General features: G+C 37.9%; 1 protein-coding gene across 1 annotated transcript in view; it reads right to left on the bottom strand.

Annotated features, from left to right (window-relative positions):
* Positions 1 to 374: 374 nt before the first annotated feature.
* The window catches only part of LOC139689305 (SET and MYND domain-containing protein 4-like), a 60,918-nt gene continuing 43,388 nt past the window's right edge, over positions 375 to 17,904 (bottom strand). Inside the window, exons 10-15 of the mRNA XM_071586379.1 lie at positions 13,064 to 13,140; positions 11,048 to 11,160; positions 7,071 to 7,380; positions 6,527 to 6,673; positions 5,930 to 6,083; positions 375 to 1,521 (exon numbers count right to left, since the gene is read on the bottom strand). Of these exons, the coding sequence (XP_071442480.1) occupies positions 1,254 to 1,521; positions 5,930 to 6,083; positions 6,527 to 6,673; positions 7,071 to 7,380; positions 11,048 to 11,160; positions 13,064 to 13,140 (1,069 nt within the window). The 3' untranslated portion in view covers positions 375 to 1,253. The remainder of the gene's footprint in view (positions 1,522 to 5,929; positions 6,084 to 6,526; positions 6,674 to 7,070; positions 7,381 to 11,047; positions 11,161 to 13,063; positions 13,141 to 17,904) is intronic.

Genomic DNA, 17,904 nt, shown 5'->3' with positions numbered 1-17,904 from the left:
TTAAATTAATATCAATTTGAAAATTCCAAATAATGTAACATCCTTTTTATCACATCTCATATGCTAAAAATAAGAAAATTAAACCACCTAAAAAACAGTTTCATTACTTCTTAAACTGAAAAATGGTGGGAGGACTGAAAAAAAAGTATTATAATCTGGTACTGCATCAACATAAAGAAATATAAAATGATTTTTCAAACTACTCATACCTAAATTTCACAGACTAAAAAAAAAATCTTAAGTCTGAAATTGAATTGGTAAAAAGTATTAACACTTCAATATTCATCACTTTCATGAAATCATTTCCTCAGGATGCATGAGGACCACACCATCATAAGAAACTGCAAAAGATACATGTATACAAGCGTATGTAAAGAGGACCTGAGGAATAACTCATTATCACTAATTATCAGCATAAAATTGCGACTATCATGCATGGCACCCCACTCAAATTATGCAATATTTTCCTATTATGCTTACACTTTTTAAATGCAAGGCGGTGAAGAGCAGATCTAATTCCAGAAGTATCTCACTCGGAATTCCGGACACAAAAATTTGTCCTTTGCCATTCAAATTTAGTGCTTAAATCAAAGAGGTCCAGCTGCTGGACACAAGTGAAATCCTTTGAGGAACAAACAAGGTTTTTACTCTACCTGTAAAGGCATAACAATGACAAACAATCAGCTGAAGGGAATCAATTCAACATCATAGCAGCCAAGTAAACGTCATGGTAAATGAAAATACTAGCAACGGATTATTCCAATATTTCTTGTGCAAGGTTAATTTTAAGCAGGGACCACTTAAAACTGGTCCACTAAAATTTACGTTACTATGCAGGCACTGATGTCCAATGAAAGATTACAAGTGAAAATAGTCAAATCAATCCACACACGAGAATATTTGACGCCGACTCTTGACACCATTGATCAGATTATTTGAGTAAGAAAATACTTGAATATTTCTTTGCAATGAGGTTTCAGATCATTAGGATTTATCAAAGGTTTCAGAGGTCTTAGAGAGAATAAAATTCACTTTGCAGCACTGCTTACAAAAATACAGCTTCTCTGAGCAGTAATTAATGGTCTCGAAGGATCGGACGGAAATACTGACATAAAAATGTCGCCAATTCACTTGTACTAATTCAGAAACACAAGTTCATCACTCCCAGCTTAAAAACAAAGCAACATCATTTGAAGTGTTTCTAAGACACAACATTTAAGTCTTATAATTAAGTAAACATAAATAATATAATCTCAGGATATAAGACTTTCGGAAAACCAATAGTCCAGGTATAAGAAAACATAATTGAAGTGTTGACTGAGTCTGCTGTCCTGAGGGAAGTGCTGCTGAACTGCCTCTTTCACCGAGAGCCCATTGTCCTTCTTCAGCCACTGACCAATCACCTCGAGTATTCGCTCTTGCTTCTGCAGCTCCCCCATCACCCACAGCCACTTGCCACCATTCTCCTCATAAATCTCCTTGGCCGAAGAGAGGAATTCCTTGCATCGCTTATACTTCAATCTGCAGCCAGCCGTCACCATGGAAATGAGGAAAGAATTGGACATTGGTTTCAACAACATTCTGCTTAAGAAAACACCTTAACACATATAGAGCATATTAACCCTCTTAAAGCGGTGGGCTGATATATTGGCTCTTGCGTAGGCTATTGTTTAAATCACTGTAATTTATGGTTTTTTCTTTAATAATTTATGGTTTTTGTGCTATCGATAGAGTGAATTCCATACAATTATACAACAATTTTTTAATTTTTTATTAGTAATTTTAATTGCTTTTCAAAAAGTATAATTCTTACTATAATTTTAGGTTCAGTTTTGTACATGTCGGGAAGCTCAGCCTAATTGTCTGCTCGTTTTTTTTTCTGAGTGTGAAAAGCCACTGAAAGGCTACTAATCTGTTTTCATCTGTAATCTCTTGAATGTGTTATGGTGAGGTGGTGTTGATATATAACTGCTTATTCAGACTTTGTTGAGACGATGGAAATGAGAACACTGCTTTGTAATCATTTTGGTTTCTCTTGCAGTCTATCCTATCTAATCATTTGCGCCCTGTGTATTGGAATACATTGTCAGTAGTTCTCTGTGAGTTAGAACTTCGTTTTTTCTGCCTTAAGATTGTAAGCACATTGCCACAGTCTCAAGGAAAGGGGAAAAGTCCCAATTTGACTCAGTGAGATCAGCCTTTTCAACAAAATCGAACTATGCAGGGGCTGACAAAAAAATTTGCAATTCACTGGTTTTTCTTTATTTATCTATAATTTTTTCTACATGTCTTTTTGATTCTTTCTTATATTTAAATATGGTAGTTTTATTGAAAAATGTTTTTAAAAAGTATTAGTATTGTGTCTAAAAATGGAAATATTATTGCTAAAAAAATAATCTTCAAATTTATATTACTGTAATAATTACATTTACTTTTCAGATGATGTAAATGTAAACCATCATTATTAACTACAATATTTTATTTTAAAATAAAAAAACTGCATATGGATATCTAAACAAATAACTTCATAATGTTTTTATTTCCTAAGGTGATACATTTTCTTAAATTACCCTTCGCACTTCTCACTAGTACCCCTGGAATCCCCACCGCACTAAGAGGGTTAATGAAGAAGAGGCTACAACCCCCTCCGTTATCTTTGCGTCATCTCCTCTTGTGCCTGGGAATTTCCCATTCATATTTTCGCTGCAATTTTAGGAACACTTCATAGTCACTGGAGGAAGCAAACGGGACAGGAAATACATTTATTGTTTGCCCTTTCTCTTTGAAACCTTCCCGCTTTCATTTCACTTGCAGTAATGGCAAATAAAAAGTGCCCATAGGATGGCTGAAGTGTGAATGGTACCAAACGTGAAAAATTAACAATCATGCGTCTATGATCAAAGAGTCTACGAAAGTGACTTTCAAAGAGACCCCCTAAATGTGAATACAAAAGAAAGAAGAGCAGAAAGCAAAGGCAGGAGAACACTAAGTAGACCAAAGACCCAACTCGGACTATGTAACGATCATTTCCCTTACCCCTCCTAACAAAACAACCTGACACACTCTCTTCAATTTCACATACTTCCATCCTCCCTTTATTCCATCCAACATCCATTTCTCATGCCTCTTACTTGTTTTCCCAACATCCCTCCCCTCAATCACAGTTTCCAAGACCCAACCACCAATCAATATGCTTTTCATCCATTTTTCTTGCCGCCTCATGATTTCTCCCAACAATTCCCTCTCCTCCCCCATGCATACATACCCAGCTCACTTGCCCACTTCATATTTGTTTTCCTTTGTTCACCTTCTCCATCTTTCTCCACACCCACAATTCAAACGCCTCCAATCTACACCTACCATCCTGCTTCCGTGGCCATGTTTCCATGCCGTACATTACTACGCTCCATATCAAAGTTTTGACGAGCCTTTTTTTTTAACATCCTTGCTTAGCGCCCATCATCAATTCGCCCTCCCCGTAGTTCTTCATAGAAAGTCCTCCCCATAGAAAGCTTCTCTCTTCCTGATCCAAAACACCTAATGAGGTAGGTAAATGTCTTCACATGCTTAAGTTTATGAATCCCTATTTTGACATTCAACTTAGCCTTTCCCTTTCTGGAAAATTGCATAGCCTTGGTTTTGCTTACATCTATTCACATCCCAGATCGATCTGCACCGACTTTGCATCGAGTTTGCAACACCTTGGCTGACCAATCAATTAAACCTTGACCATCATCAAACCTAGCTGATTTAATAAATTGTCCACCAAATTTCATCCCAATCTCCAGCTATTCATTCAGTCAGCCATGCCTCTTCTCTCGAGTATTTCCTCCAAATGTACTCTGTAATATGCAGGTGATGATTCACACCCCTGCCTTACTTCTTTCTCTTCCTTACAGTGCCCATACGGACTCCCTTTCGGGCACTCGCACCTCTGCAGTCTGAGACATGTACAGCTCACAGATAAACCTCCTATCCCTTCAATCTACTCCTGTTTTCTGCAATAGATCCATTAATTCTACCAATTCAGTCTAAAAACACCTCGACATCAACTAATCAAACAAAAACTTCCTGCTTGTAATCCAAGTTCCCCTTTATAGTTGGTCTCATTACTGCTGAGGCATCACGCATGCCTCTCCCAGTCCTGAACCCTAACTGATCATCCCCGAAGTAATCATTTGCCCTTCTCTCTATCCTCCGGTTGATAAGCCTGAGAATCACTTAAGTTGCATTTGTAATTTAAATTATTATTCCTTAGCCCTCACGTATGGTTGCCTTTCCCTCTTTTTATAAATACAAACTAACACCAATTGAACCAAATCTTCCAGCCAAATTTCTCCCGAATAAATGCCACGAATCAGTCCACAAAAGCTCTTACTGGCCTTTCTATCTCACCATCAAGTAAGCTTGGACCTATGCTACCCTCATCTACTTGATACACAGGGTCCGCACAATAAGTATCGTGACTGGTTCGCTGTATCCTCAACGGAGTGGTGGGTGAGGGTCCAGACTGGTCGGCTCGGTAGACGGTCCCCCCCACTCAGGTGCACTTTAGTTCAGGTGCCTCCAGGTATGCGTTGAGACAGGAGGTGGATTTTTGTGACGTGTGATTGTTTGTGGTGTCGTCGCGCCAGCATGGAGCGCACCATCAAGCAACCCTCTGCTGTGAATTTTTGCGTTTAACTTGGGAAATCCACGTCGGAGACCCTTGAACTCATAGACCAGGCTTATGGGGATGATGCCTTCAGCCGTGCAAGAGTTTTTGAGGGGCACAAAATGTTAAAGGAAGGCTGGGAGCTCGTCAAAGACAAACACTGCGTCAGACGCCCGACAACCACTCGAATCGATGCTCAGGTGGCCAGAGTGAAAAACGTTTTGGACCCCGACGTTGTGGACTAGGCGTTTAACCATTGCCCTTGTCAGGGAGGAGACCGGCCTTGCGGAACCGGAACCGTCCACACCATTGTAACAGAGGATCTTGCGATGGGGAAAGTGTGTGCGAAGCTGGTGCCGAAAGTCTTGAGCGAGGAACAAAAACTACCGCGGGTGGAAATTTAGCCGCTGACAAAATTTGGCATGGCAATGTTGCCTCACCCCCCTACGGCCCCGACCTGGCTCCACCCGACTTTTTCTTGATTCCGCAAATAAAAAGGGAGCTCAAAGGATATCGGTTCGACTCCATTGAGGTGGCTCAAGGGGTGACGACAAAGGCTCTCAACAGTATTCCGGAAACCAACTTCCAGCGGGCATTTGACGAGTGCAGACGCACCGAACTAAGCATGTATTGATGCAGGAGGAATGTATTTTGAAAATTATTAAGTAATTGTAATGATAACTGGAGTAAATTTTGATTTTTGGAACCAGTCCCGATACCTTTTGCACGGACCCTGTACTCCCTCTGTCCAATCTTGCTGGTCTAATTTCTTTTCCATACAGTTCCCCAATATACTCCTTCTACCTCTTAAGCATCTTATCTGGTTCAAATAATTTTTTTCTGACTTATCTTTGATTGTCTGCAATGATTTTCCCTTATTGCTTCCTGGTATTTTGTTATTTCATCTTCAATAAATAAATTAGGAGAGCTAAAGTTAACGAGATAAATAATAATCCTGCTCTCTTTCTGCTCATGTCTGTTTCCTTCTTTTATCTTTACTTCAGGGATTGACCATGTAAAAGTGAAAAATTTCCCTTTCCCGGCTAGCTGCTCTCACTGGAATAGGCAAAGGGGGGACTATATTCAGGGATAGAGGGATCTTGAAAACTGGAAACCTAAATGTGGCAACATCAATTGACAACTGGGGAAAGAGTGGGAAATAGGGCGTGCAAATTATTAGCCATTTTGAAGTCATCCCCACGGCATAGGGAAGTCTAAAATAAGAAGTGCTTCACCACACCACTTTTCAATTTCCACTGGTGAACATATACTCACTTAAAAACTGTTGAGCGTTCCATTTGCATGAGACCAAATATGTTGAGTTCTGCAAACTTCTGCAACTGAAATCCATACAGCATATTGCCAAAATCCAATTTCTCTAGTATTGGTAGAGACTGCATGACACAATCAATGGCAGACAAATAATCACCTGGAATTGGAGATACAGGGTCACAATTGACTGGCCACATGAAAAGATTGATTACATTGGCATCTAACACAGAGAAAAAATTTGAATATGATAAAATTTATCCATAAAAAATTTCATTTCTTTGCTCCATGCAATAAATGTAGATTTCTTCGTAGACACAGTAGTTTTGGTCACACTACAAATGGGTAAGAAGTAAGGGGTTAACTTGCTGATTGGAAGCAATTGGCACATGCCAATTTTTTACATTATTTGGTTTTTTATTTTGAAAGGACCTTTGAAAATGGCATTGTGCTATTCCCATATTACTATAATGTAGGCTCGCTGGAGTAGCAGATCAAATGGTAGAAATTACCTAAATTAAGCTTCATACATAAGGAACACTTGTATTTTCCAAGATCAGTGATATATTACCATTTCAGGAGGAAGAAAAGGGACAAACTCACCTTTCACCGTGTGAGATTTTGCTAGCATGTCCAGAATTTGTACAAATCTCATGTGGTTTTTATAGAGACACTTTTTGTAAACCCTTAAGCACTCTACAAATGAGTTCAGAGCAACATCAACCATTTGGCTTTTCAGTGCAATGTTCCCTGGAAAGAAAAATATTATTAAATAAATAAATTTCAGGAATATTCAGTACATATGAAAGGCTCCCTTTCTGACTGAAATGAGAACAATGGTAAAAATCATGAGAGTAGGTCTCCACCTCTCATTGCAAGAAAATGCGGAGATTTTCATTTTATAAAAAATGAATTCATTATAAAGATGACCAATTAAAACTAACTCAATTTCATTTACTCATACGATGTATCAAAGGCCTTCATATCAATTGATCAAATGCACTATCACTATTCCTTGACAAAAAGGTAGAAGATTGTTTTGGGATTTGAAGGACCAACTAAGGTCAGAATAGAGAAGCCCGAGGCCATCGGCTAAATCTAGTCAACCACCATGCTATCCATATTTGAATCCAACAACGCACATTACCTTTGGAAAGGTGTGTGGCACCCTCACAGATTTTATGCAAGTCTTCACTCTCTTTCCTATATGCTTTGCAATGCTGACACACTAAGTAGTTGTCCATGAAACTCAAGTCATCCAAGGCATTGCATTTCTGGGGGGCTTTTCTGATTTTGTACTTGCTCTTCTTCCTTTCCTTCTTGCTCTCTTGGAAGTTGGACTTGATTATCACCGTTTCACCATTTTCACCTTTCACACACGGACTGGAAGAAATCACTGAGTTCTCCACTCTCAACATTGGTCCCTCACACTCGAGACATCTGTTAGCTTTGAAGTACTGAAATTAAGAAAACACATTTTGCAATTTCCCATCAAACATCACAGAGCTCTCCAACAATTAATTTACACCCTCCCTGGTGTATGTTACACAGCATGTGTCAATATGTCCCTGGTGTATTGACACACTAAGGCTGAATTACATGTTACTAATACATATAAGACAGTCACTTTGGCAAATTTAACTGCCTAGTATGTCCAGAATTCTGGGGACCTGAGAGAAAGGATTGCCATATAGTAATTTCCTTAAACTTGAATCTTTGAATTATGTATCAGAATTTGGAACAAGGCAAATGAAATGCATATTGGCCCAGTGATGTCAAATTTCTGGGATTCTACAATGAATAAATGTTGACATATGAGTAGCTACTGATTATTTAATGAAAGAATTCAATTTTCTTCATATTAAGTGACAACATCAAAATACTTTGATCTTTTCCTGTCTGATGCAAGTATTTTTCGTTAATTCTAACATGAGAGATCAGGGTGCATCCCACGTCCCAGGAAATATGGCATATCTACCACATGGAAGAGAGGCGATGCTAAGATTTTGAAAAAGGGGATAACATGATACATTGCGCCTAAGTCAAACAACTCGTTTTTGTATTTTGAATGCATCATTGGCCTCAGGTGAAGAACCCCAAAATGGAATACTGTATATGACATTAGATATTAGAGCAGAATTTCCCAAAATAGACTGATGACAGCACACCAATATTAACAGTATGCCTAATGGATCTAACAAGGTAACAAAACTAACTTAGTTTATTCTGTACATAGTGAATATGTCTATCCCAAGACAATCTACCGCCAACATTCATACCAGGAAACAATATGCGCAATTGACAGGTTTGGCAATGGAATTCATTACTAATTCTTAAATGTTAAATGCAAAATTGATGTTCTTCTGCATCCACCAGAGTGTCCAGTACTATTTCATATAAAAAACCATAAACACAGTAATCAACCCGAAGGCTGGTTTGGTAGGTGGCGGTAGAATTCATCTAGTACTAAGCCCTATACGGCATGTGAAATTCACACATCAAGGTAGGGGGGCCAGTTCCTTTCCCTTTGCCGGTTATGGTTTCCAGGAAGATCTGGTACCCGAAAAATCACATAGCTTAGGTGGAGCTGCAGGTGCCCAGTGGCTTGCTCAGGAATTGAACCCGGGCCCTCCCGTCAGTAATCCAACGTTCTGCCCCCTGGACTACCGCGACCCATACTATTTTATATATTTGCACTAAATAAAAAAAGATTACTGTTTAAAAACTATTTCTCACTCTACCAAAACAATAGTGTTTATTTTCACTGATATTAACCATTAATTATCAAGTGATTTGTTGTGCATCTACCGACAGAAGTGGTTCAACTCAAACTTTCTGCATTAGCACTGGCGCACATTACGTACAACATCCCTCCCTTCAAACTGAATTCATTGGCTGGCCGACCATGACAGGAATGCTACATCAAACTATCAAGAGAGCATACGTAAACAGTTCAGAAGCAAGATAAGTCAGTGGGTCTGATCCATCCCCTAGGCCAGGGGTGGCAATTCTATGGCACGCGGGACAATTACTTTGGAACGCAGAGCTGGGAGGGTGCTACGGGCAACTTCACCATGAGTTTAGATTACAGGGTCAAAAGAGCACCCATGTAAACTTGATGAGACTAAGTTGCAGATGGGAGGCACAGAAAAATGCCAAATACATTAGTGGCTTATGCTGTCTGGAAAATCCCTTTGACTTCGGGTTGACAAACATTTTCTGCAGTGTAGTGCACTTTGTTACCATTCGCATCAAAGCACACTAACCATTGTTCTCACATGTCACACATTGACAGAGCAAGATTGCCCGCATGTCCAATGCATCAATACTACCCCTGGAATGGTGCTCTTTGTTTTTGATTGTAGCTCATTTTATTCACTTATAATGTGTTTCCTTTGGGAATAATTGATCCGTTTTTCTCTGTATCCAGGAGATTCAAAATGATCACTTCATTCCTCTAACAAAAGGCAGAGGAAAAAGTTCTAGTAAATGACCAAGAGAGATTTTCTATGACATTGAATTTGCATAAATAAATTGTTATAAGCAATAATAAAACGTTTCAACTTCAAAAAAAAATAATTGTGAATACAATTTAAAAATTTCTTTCATTACAAAAACATCCTATGGCTCTTATAGACCTAACAATAATCAAAACCTCTGTCTCACTCGATGCGTTGGCATGCAAGTCAAGAGTATGCACTTTATGTACTTCATACACTTTTGCACACAACCATCACCCCTGCCCAAGGCCATCTACATGTATGCATTGGTTAAACCTGCATTAATCAAATTTTAGCAAGCGTTTCAATGATTTCCAAACAGCAAATATGATAACTTGACTAATTCAGTGCCATTTTTAGTGATACCTAGGAACATCCATGCAAAATGCAGGGGATAGATTTATGTGGGCCCATATTATCTTGGAATGCATGCTGGGTGAATGAGAGTGCAAGCATGAGAGAGCACTGGGAGCACAAGGAAAAGGTTAATGCATTGACTTCCCATCCCGAGGGGTTGGGTTTGAGTCCCAAAATAGGCTGACTTTCCCATTGGAACACCTCAAGTGAAGTTGCCGTCTGACAGATGGTATGTCAACTTGTGAAACCCCTGGCATCTTTCGTCAACAATCGGCCCATGCCAATACTGGGTTTCCCTCCACCCTTTCCCCCACCCAACAGAAACTGAGATGGCGAGGAGAAGCAGTGAGCTTACGAATTGATTCAGAAAGGGAAGGATTAAGCAAAGATGGACAAAATACATGCCAAATGGTAAAATTATTAGGCCAACAAACTCTGACACAGAAAGGGAAAATGTGTTTAAGGATTGGTTAGTTATAAGCACACTTAATGTCAGGATAGAGAAGGACATTGAAGGAAATGAGAACAAGTCAGATCACGAGAATGGATAAAATATTTGAGGAGCTAAACTGCATTTACGAAAATGTGGCAGGAAGAGTTTTCATGGATTCGAACAGGGGGTCAGTTGACACCACTAACCAACATCAACATTGGCCGACATCAATCATTGGTATCAATTGGAAGAAATAGATTGTAATGATACCTTGCATTTTTTCTAATTCTCACCTAAAATTTTTTCTGTCCTCGTAAATTTTGAGTGAAATGGACAGAAAGAAAAACAAATGAAGGGCTGCATATAGTAGGAAGGATAGGGAATGGTTGGGGGAAATCACAAGGAGGCAGGAAAGATGGATGCAAAGCATATTGATGGGCAGTGGGATGTTGAAGACTGTAATAAAGGAGAGAATGTTGGGCTAAAGAGGATGGGGAGGTAATAGGATAGGAATGTTGGATGGAATGAAGGGAGGCTTGTTGGAGATGAAGAGGTGCTCGTTGTATGGGAGGATGATGGGTTGCGTCATGTTGGAAGACGCCCAGAAATTCAGCAGTAGTTAGTCAGTGTCCAGCTAAAAACTACCTTAACCAACTGATAATATTTCAAATTAATAAAATAAACCTGAAATACTGAATTTTTGGTATGCTAAAAAGTATTAAGTCATTATCAGTCGCACATTACTAAGTATAAATCATAAAAATTCAGCAAAAATTAGACAATTAGAAAAGAGGCAAACTTTGAGGCTACCCAGACATTTCCCGATTTACTGACCTTCTCCGGGAATATTGTGGGATTGGAGCAAGCCACACACGCACAGTCAAAATAATAATTCTTCTTCAAAAATCTGGCCCTGGCCGACAATTCCTTCTCCCTGTAGTCATGACCTGTAAGAGAGTTTCACAGATTATCCCACGGGATACAAACAAAAGAATTTGAATGTGGACAGTAGGAGGGAGAACCATCATCATATTTTGCACAGGGAGGCATATGAAAATCTGTTGTCTATCAGTTCTAATGTGTATTGTGCTAATATAAGTAGAGATTTCTGCAAACTAACCTTTGTCTTGTCATAAAATACGGCAACTTTTTTCATATGCCACAGTGAGCAAAAGAAGTAAAACAGTAATTTATCAATGAGAAAGATGAATTTTCAGGAAAATTAAATCCCTGAGTGTGTTTTGAATGGATATGTGAAAACAAGATTTTGTGTTTCCTCTATCAGATGAGTAAGATAGCTATACTGCTCTGTTGTATGAGACTAAGAGTGGATTGAAAGCAAACATTTCAGTCACATTACTCCTTGCATAAGAGCAAAATTAACCCAGAAATGGATCTCTATATTATGTGATTATGATGATACACATTATGTTTAAGAGAACCCAGGAAATGGACCATGGAAGGACTTTTCATTTGAATAATGGTGCTATTAACAGTGGTTGGTTTAGGAGAGAGTTGTGTTACTTGGTGAGATATTGATCAAGGGAGTTGGGATTTTGCGACCAGACAGACTGCGATTATAGGTAGAGTGTGAGTGCAGAAGAGTTCCTTTAGTGAGATGGGCGGCAACTGATTTAGTGAAGGTGTTACGGTTGTTTGTTTGTGGGTTTTTACGTGGGCGGATGCGAGGAACTTCCCCATGGAGGGAGACTGATGTTGAGGAAGAGATTTCTGAAGATGAGGTGGCAGAGATAGAGGAGAGAGATTAAGTGTTGAGGGTAAAAATTAAAGCACTACGGGAATCAACGCTCTATGGGCAGAGAAGGAATATATCATGTATGCATCTTATCCAGAAGAGGGATTTCCGGGGGTAAGGGAAATATTTTTTGATGAAGCGAAAGGAGAGGTTTATTCATGAAGGACTGAATCGCTTCCCATCACATCAACTCGGCATTAGGCTATCAGGTAACTTGCAGAAGAGTGAGGCATCTCGATTGGTTTGTGCTATGAAATCCTGACTGAAACATTGGGGATACATTGAGTCACCGCCAAATTCGTGCCTTTCCTGATGATAGCAGGCCAGAAACAACATGGAATTCAAGCCAGTAGGGAACTGTTTGATCGAGCGGAAGATGATGAAACCTTCACGTCCAGGATCGTTAGAGGCCATGAGGCATGGGTTTATGGATATGACATCGAGACTAAAGTGCAATCATTACAATGGATTGGTGAAACATCCCCCCCCCCCACCCTAAACAAGCTCAACAAGTTTGCTAAAATGTCAAGATAATGGTGACTTTTTTCCTCTGCAAAGGGATATGCAGCAGTGCATCAAGAATACCTACCTAAAATCTAGAAAGTCCACACGGAGTACTACTTGAGGGCTGAGAAATGACCAATAGAGAGAATCAAATTTGGAGGGGGAATTTGCTTGCCCGCCCTCCCTACTCACCAGACTATGACTGTCACCCCACGTGACTTGTTCCTGTTCCCCAAACACTCCGCTTAAAGGAAAAAGATTTGCCACCATTCCAGAGATGAAAAATATTCAACGGAGGGCATTAATTGCAGAAGAAGCACCCCAGGACTGCTTCAAAAAGTGGAAACACAGTCGTGGTAAGTGTACATGAAGAGGAGGAGACAACATATTTTGAAGGGGACCCTGACCAATAATTTTAAATAGAAATATTTTTTTGGTAATAAATTAAGACTGGGGACTTTTTGAACACAACTCTGATGGTCTCACATCTCTGGGCCACCATCTATCCAAATTCCAATGAACATTTGATGCCATTTAGTCGCAAACTCTGCCTTGACTCTATGGCATTAAGAGACTAGTTGGTAGCTCACCTAAATATGAAATAAGGACTTCCTCTCCAGGTGGTATCTCACGTGTTGCTTTCAGTATTACATGTTTCTTATACCAACTGCAATAAAAAATGTTATCCTAATTAGAATGTAAAAATATTAAGCTAGCCTAATGATACATTTTAATTATGAATATTTCATTAAAACCATTATTTTATACAATAATATTTTTGTCCAGTGTCAACTTTTACATGAAGAATATGACGTCAAACAATACAAGTATGTGTAAATACAAAAACAATGGTTCCTTCAGCATAGTGCCATTATAATAATATCTAGTCCTGTTATTTTGCACAAAATTAAAAAATATTGGACAAGTCTTAGGAGGGACATAATTTCATCATCACAATCATATCATTTAAAGGCTCTTCTGTACTGTCGTAATTTTTGCCCATAAGAATATTTTTAACTTTTGTTAACAGTTTGAAAAATGTACTAATAGTCTTGGCATTTTTTGATAAATGAGTATACAATACAATCCCTAAGCGGCAGGGACCCCACTGTACGCTGCTGCTATTACATGGCATGATAAGCGAACGTCCAGTCCCTGCATGGTCACATACTTGTGACTGCTTGCATTTGTCATTTGCAGTAATTAATGTTCCCTAATAAACATAAAAGATGAAACATGCTTTAACACGGTAAGGTTAAAATGCCAAATGATTTCAGGGGGGGCTTACAAGATTCCCTCCTTGGCACTCTTGCCAGGAGGAGATCAAGGAAATCCACTTGCTTATCAATAACACATACATTGATAGGAGGCACCTCACGCCCCTTTTTGATTTTAGATAATTTGCTTTGCTGACATTCAAGGTTATATGTTATTGTTGAACCAGCTCACCATTGGTGATATACATTCATTTACCTCACTTTGCAAATTATTAATATCCCTATCGTTTTAAATTACAATTGCATCATCTGCATACAGAACAATTTGTTCATTTACAGTAGATAATGGTTGGCCATTTATACGTATGATAAAAAGCAAAGGACCCAATACACTCCCTTGTGGAACCTCAATGTTCAGGGTTTTTATTTCCGCGATGTCATGAGCCCACATCCTTGTGTCTTCGTAAGAACCTGCTCCTTACAGCAACTGTTTCATATTTGTTGAAAGGACTTGAACCAGTCATTGGCTTTGACTCTCACTCCATATTTTTCCAGTTTCTTCAACAGAGTGACATGATTAACAGTGTCAAAAGTCCATGTCAGGTCCACAAAAATACCAAAGAGAACTCCTCCTTATCCAGGACTGTAATAAACTTTCAAAAAAACCTTGCAAATGCAGATTGGGTACTTTTTCCTTCCATAAATCCAAATTGCACTTGAAATATTTCTCCGGTTTCTCCGATTATATTTGAAATATTTTTCCGGTTTAAAAAGGAGAATAATCTATTACTCATAAATTTTTCAAATATTTTTTTAGATGTTAATCATTATATAAATTGGCCTATAGTTTTTAGCACAGTTTTTTTTACCCATATTTAAATATTGGTTTTATTTGGGCTATTTTGAGATAACCTGGGAAGACACCATTCAAGGAAGTGTAATTAGCTAAATGTGTTGGGGTTTAATAATAACTTGAATACACCTTTTTATTACCTATATAGTAATTTTATCAATCCCACAGCAATTTTTGTTTTTTTAGGAGGAGAACACTGTTCAGAATTTCTTTCTCAGAGACAGTTAAAAGCACCATGGAGCTAAGCATTATTTTTTAATGTAAAGAATTTGTTTTATTACCTTTATAAGGAAAGACTTCAGAGTAATTCCAATTGACAGTTACTAAAATAATCAATAAAATTTGCTAACGTGTTAGGATTATTCATCTAATTGCCATTATCATCCCTTAAGAGTTATGATTTCTTTCCTTGGTCGAGCTTTGCCAATTTTCCAATTCACTCACTACATTCCACATTGCTCCAATGTTATGACCAAATATGGAACTAGGTTATTATGCCATTTTTTTTAGTATTACTGAGTAATGCCTTACAATCAGCCTCAGAGATTTCAACAATGTTAGAAAGGGCAGGGCTGTTAAATGTTTTTTCTCAATTATATAAATCCCTAAAAATTCATGACCACTTCTCCTAACAGACTTTACGACCCACTTTTTGTCGCTATGCTCAGTTGTAGAGGTGTGTGTATAGTTTTAAAGGGAAAAAGGCATCGAATATAAATTTAAAATTATAAATGAAATGCATATTTGTATCAGTCATGGATATTGAAAGTTTTACATAATTTGCCCCAGGAGATTATACTTATTGCTTCAAGAAATGCACAGAATTTATTATTGGAGAAATTTCTGTAATAACTTTTTAGGATGGAGGGTTTAAAATCTGAAATAATATACAGCTGACCACAATGGTCTGATAGAGTTAAAATAATGATAGAAGTCTTTTCATTAACAGGATTATTTACGTTAGAATTTAGATAATCAATGGATGTAGAGGAAGTCTCAAGCTGCATCCAAAGTCATCAGGCACCTAAATCACCCAAATTTAGAGAGGATACCATCTTGAAGGGTGTCCGAACTCATTAGACAGCAGGAGGGTGCAAATTTAGGCACCTATTTCAGCTCCTAGATTTAGGATACAAGAATTGTATCCTCAATATGCCATTTTGCGATCCCCAAGTGCTAGAAGTGTGGCAACTAACAGAAGAATAATCACTATGGCGGGAATGTATTATATCTGTAGGTCACAATGACATTGGCCACTTCTTTGAGAGATTACACCTACTACACTTATTACCCATTGAAAAACAAAGGGCTTTATTAATGCGAGGATGGAAAGGGAGGAGTTTTTCTTATACAAGAGAAGTTTAGCATCTTCCGCATGATATAGTTTCATTCTTGTAACAACTTTATTTTATCAAATTATTGACTATAGTCTTTTCAACGTATAAGTAAGAACGTATTTCTTTGTTTGCAGCTTCATTTCATGATAGAGAACATTGTCTTTTTAAGTTATTCTGCTTACCACTGGTTGCACAATTTTCCAGGGTACCACCATGGTTATATCAATGCTTTTTTTGTGTACTTGTTAAATCTTATTTTGGTATCTAAACATTACAGAAAATAACCTTCAAGCACTATGCTGTGTTTGGTTAGCTTAGGCATTTGGTAATTGCCTTAGTACAAATATAGGTGCCTACATCCATGCAACTGGGTAATCACAAGTTGTTCACCAAACTTGGGCAAAAAGAGTCACTGTTTCACTACATAGAAAAAGCCCATAAAGTAAGAAAAGCATCAAAAATTGAACAATGCTGACAAAAGGCTAATTGAAGGATAAAAAGTTAATTGATACTAAGCTGAATTAAAAAAATAAGATACTTTTAGTTATAAACGTATTCATAAATATAATTGAACTCCACATGATGCAAAGCAAATAAAAAAATAAATACTGACAAGGATTATTAACCGAAAAATTACCTGATAGTAAAAACTGTATGATAAGCTAAAAAGTCTACAATAATTGATATGAAATACCACCTAAACATATCGATAAAAGCAAAGTTATAAAAAAACCAATTATCTTCAAAGAGTAAAATTAGTCCAATATGAGAAAATAAATGTAAAATAGTCCCAAAAATCTTCTAAAATGCTAAATGAAAAGAAATAAATGGGAAATTTCAATAAAAACTACCAAACAAATTGTGAAGTGAGCTCAGAATTACACAGCAACCATTACCTGGCTTTGCAATCACACAAATGTTTGCACAAGCTATCTCAAACATCAAAATTTTTACATTCGAACATCAACTGTTTACCCCTTAGCTACGTAGCTGGCAGTGCTATTGAGTAGGGTATCCAAACTCAGGCACCTTACTGTACATTTTGGAGACCACCTATACGCAACCCGGCGCATAAGCTGAATGCCTGACCAGTTTGGACGCAGCTTTAATATTATCACGGTGGAGGAATTCATGAAAGAGTTAACACAAATAGGGTCATAGTATTGTGTAGCCAGACTGGAAACACTTATTGGAGAAGAGTCAATATTTAAATACCCACAAATGACAGCACAGTAATATTTTCTCATGATGAAGGTTAATACCCTTTCAAAATCATTAAAAATTCTTAAATATCACCTGTAGGAGGTCTATAAAAAAATCACCAAGTTTTTACAAAAGTTTACCTTACAAAGATTGACTGCAGATTTCTCAAGGCATTTCTCTTTAATGAGAGACTGATGAAAAGTTTCTTCTATTACAGCTAGTTTGTTTCTGACAAAAATACATACACCTCAAAACCACAGACCTGAGATATCATAAGTAAGTTCCCATATGCTCTATACTATTATACTATACTTCAATTCTTAGACAGAGAACATTTTCATGTAGGAGAGAGAAAGAAACGGAGTTCCCCTTTCTTTGTTGTATTACTTCAGACTCATTGCCTAGTCAGGATAAGGATGGGGTCGCCTGCATTTATGTAAGCTGACAATTGATTGGTTTATTGGGCTGATCCAGCTTCCTAAAATCAACTACAAGAAGAGAGTAGACTGTAGAGGACAGAATGGAGTTGCACATTTCCATATCTTTACTATTTTTGGGCCAAGCCTTCACTTATTGTTCCATTCTGTTTCCATCTTCTAAAGGAAAATCTTTTAACATCGGCACCAATTTCAAAATACGCACTCACTTTATCGCAAGCCTCTCATTTTTTTGAAGGTGAAATTTTTGCTTTCATATCTTGTCGAGAGAAAATTAATAATTCTTTCATGAGTCATGTCTGCTTTGACATTCCCCAGAAAAATCCAAGCTCTCTCGGGTATGCCACAATTTTCCATTTCCAAATTTGTACCAAACATAACATC

This window comes from Hetaerina americana, unplaced genomic scaffold (genome assembly GCF_022747635.1).
Source record: "Hetaerina americana unplaced genomic scaffold, ioHetAmer1.1.p SCAF_22, whole genome shotgun sequence".
NCBI lineage: Eukaryota > Metazoa > Arthropoda > Insecta > Odonata > Calopterygidae > Hetaerina > Hetaerina americana.
This window is presented reverse-complemented; position numbering and strand designations above follow the sequence as displayed.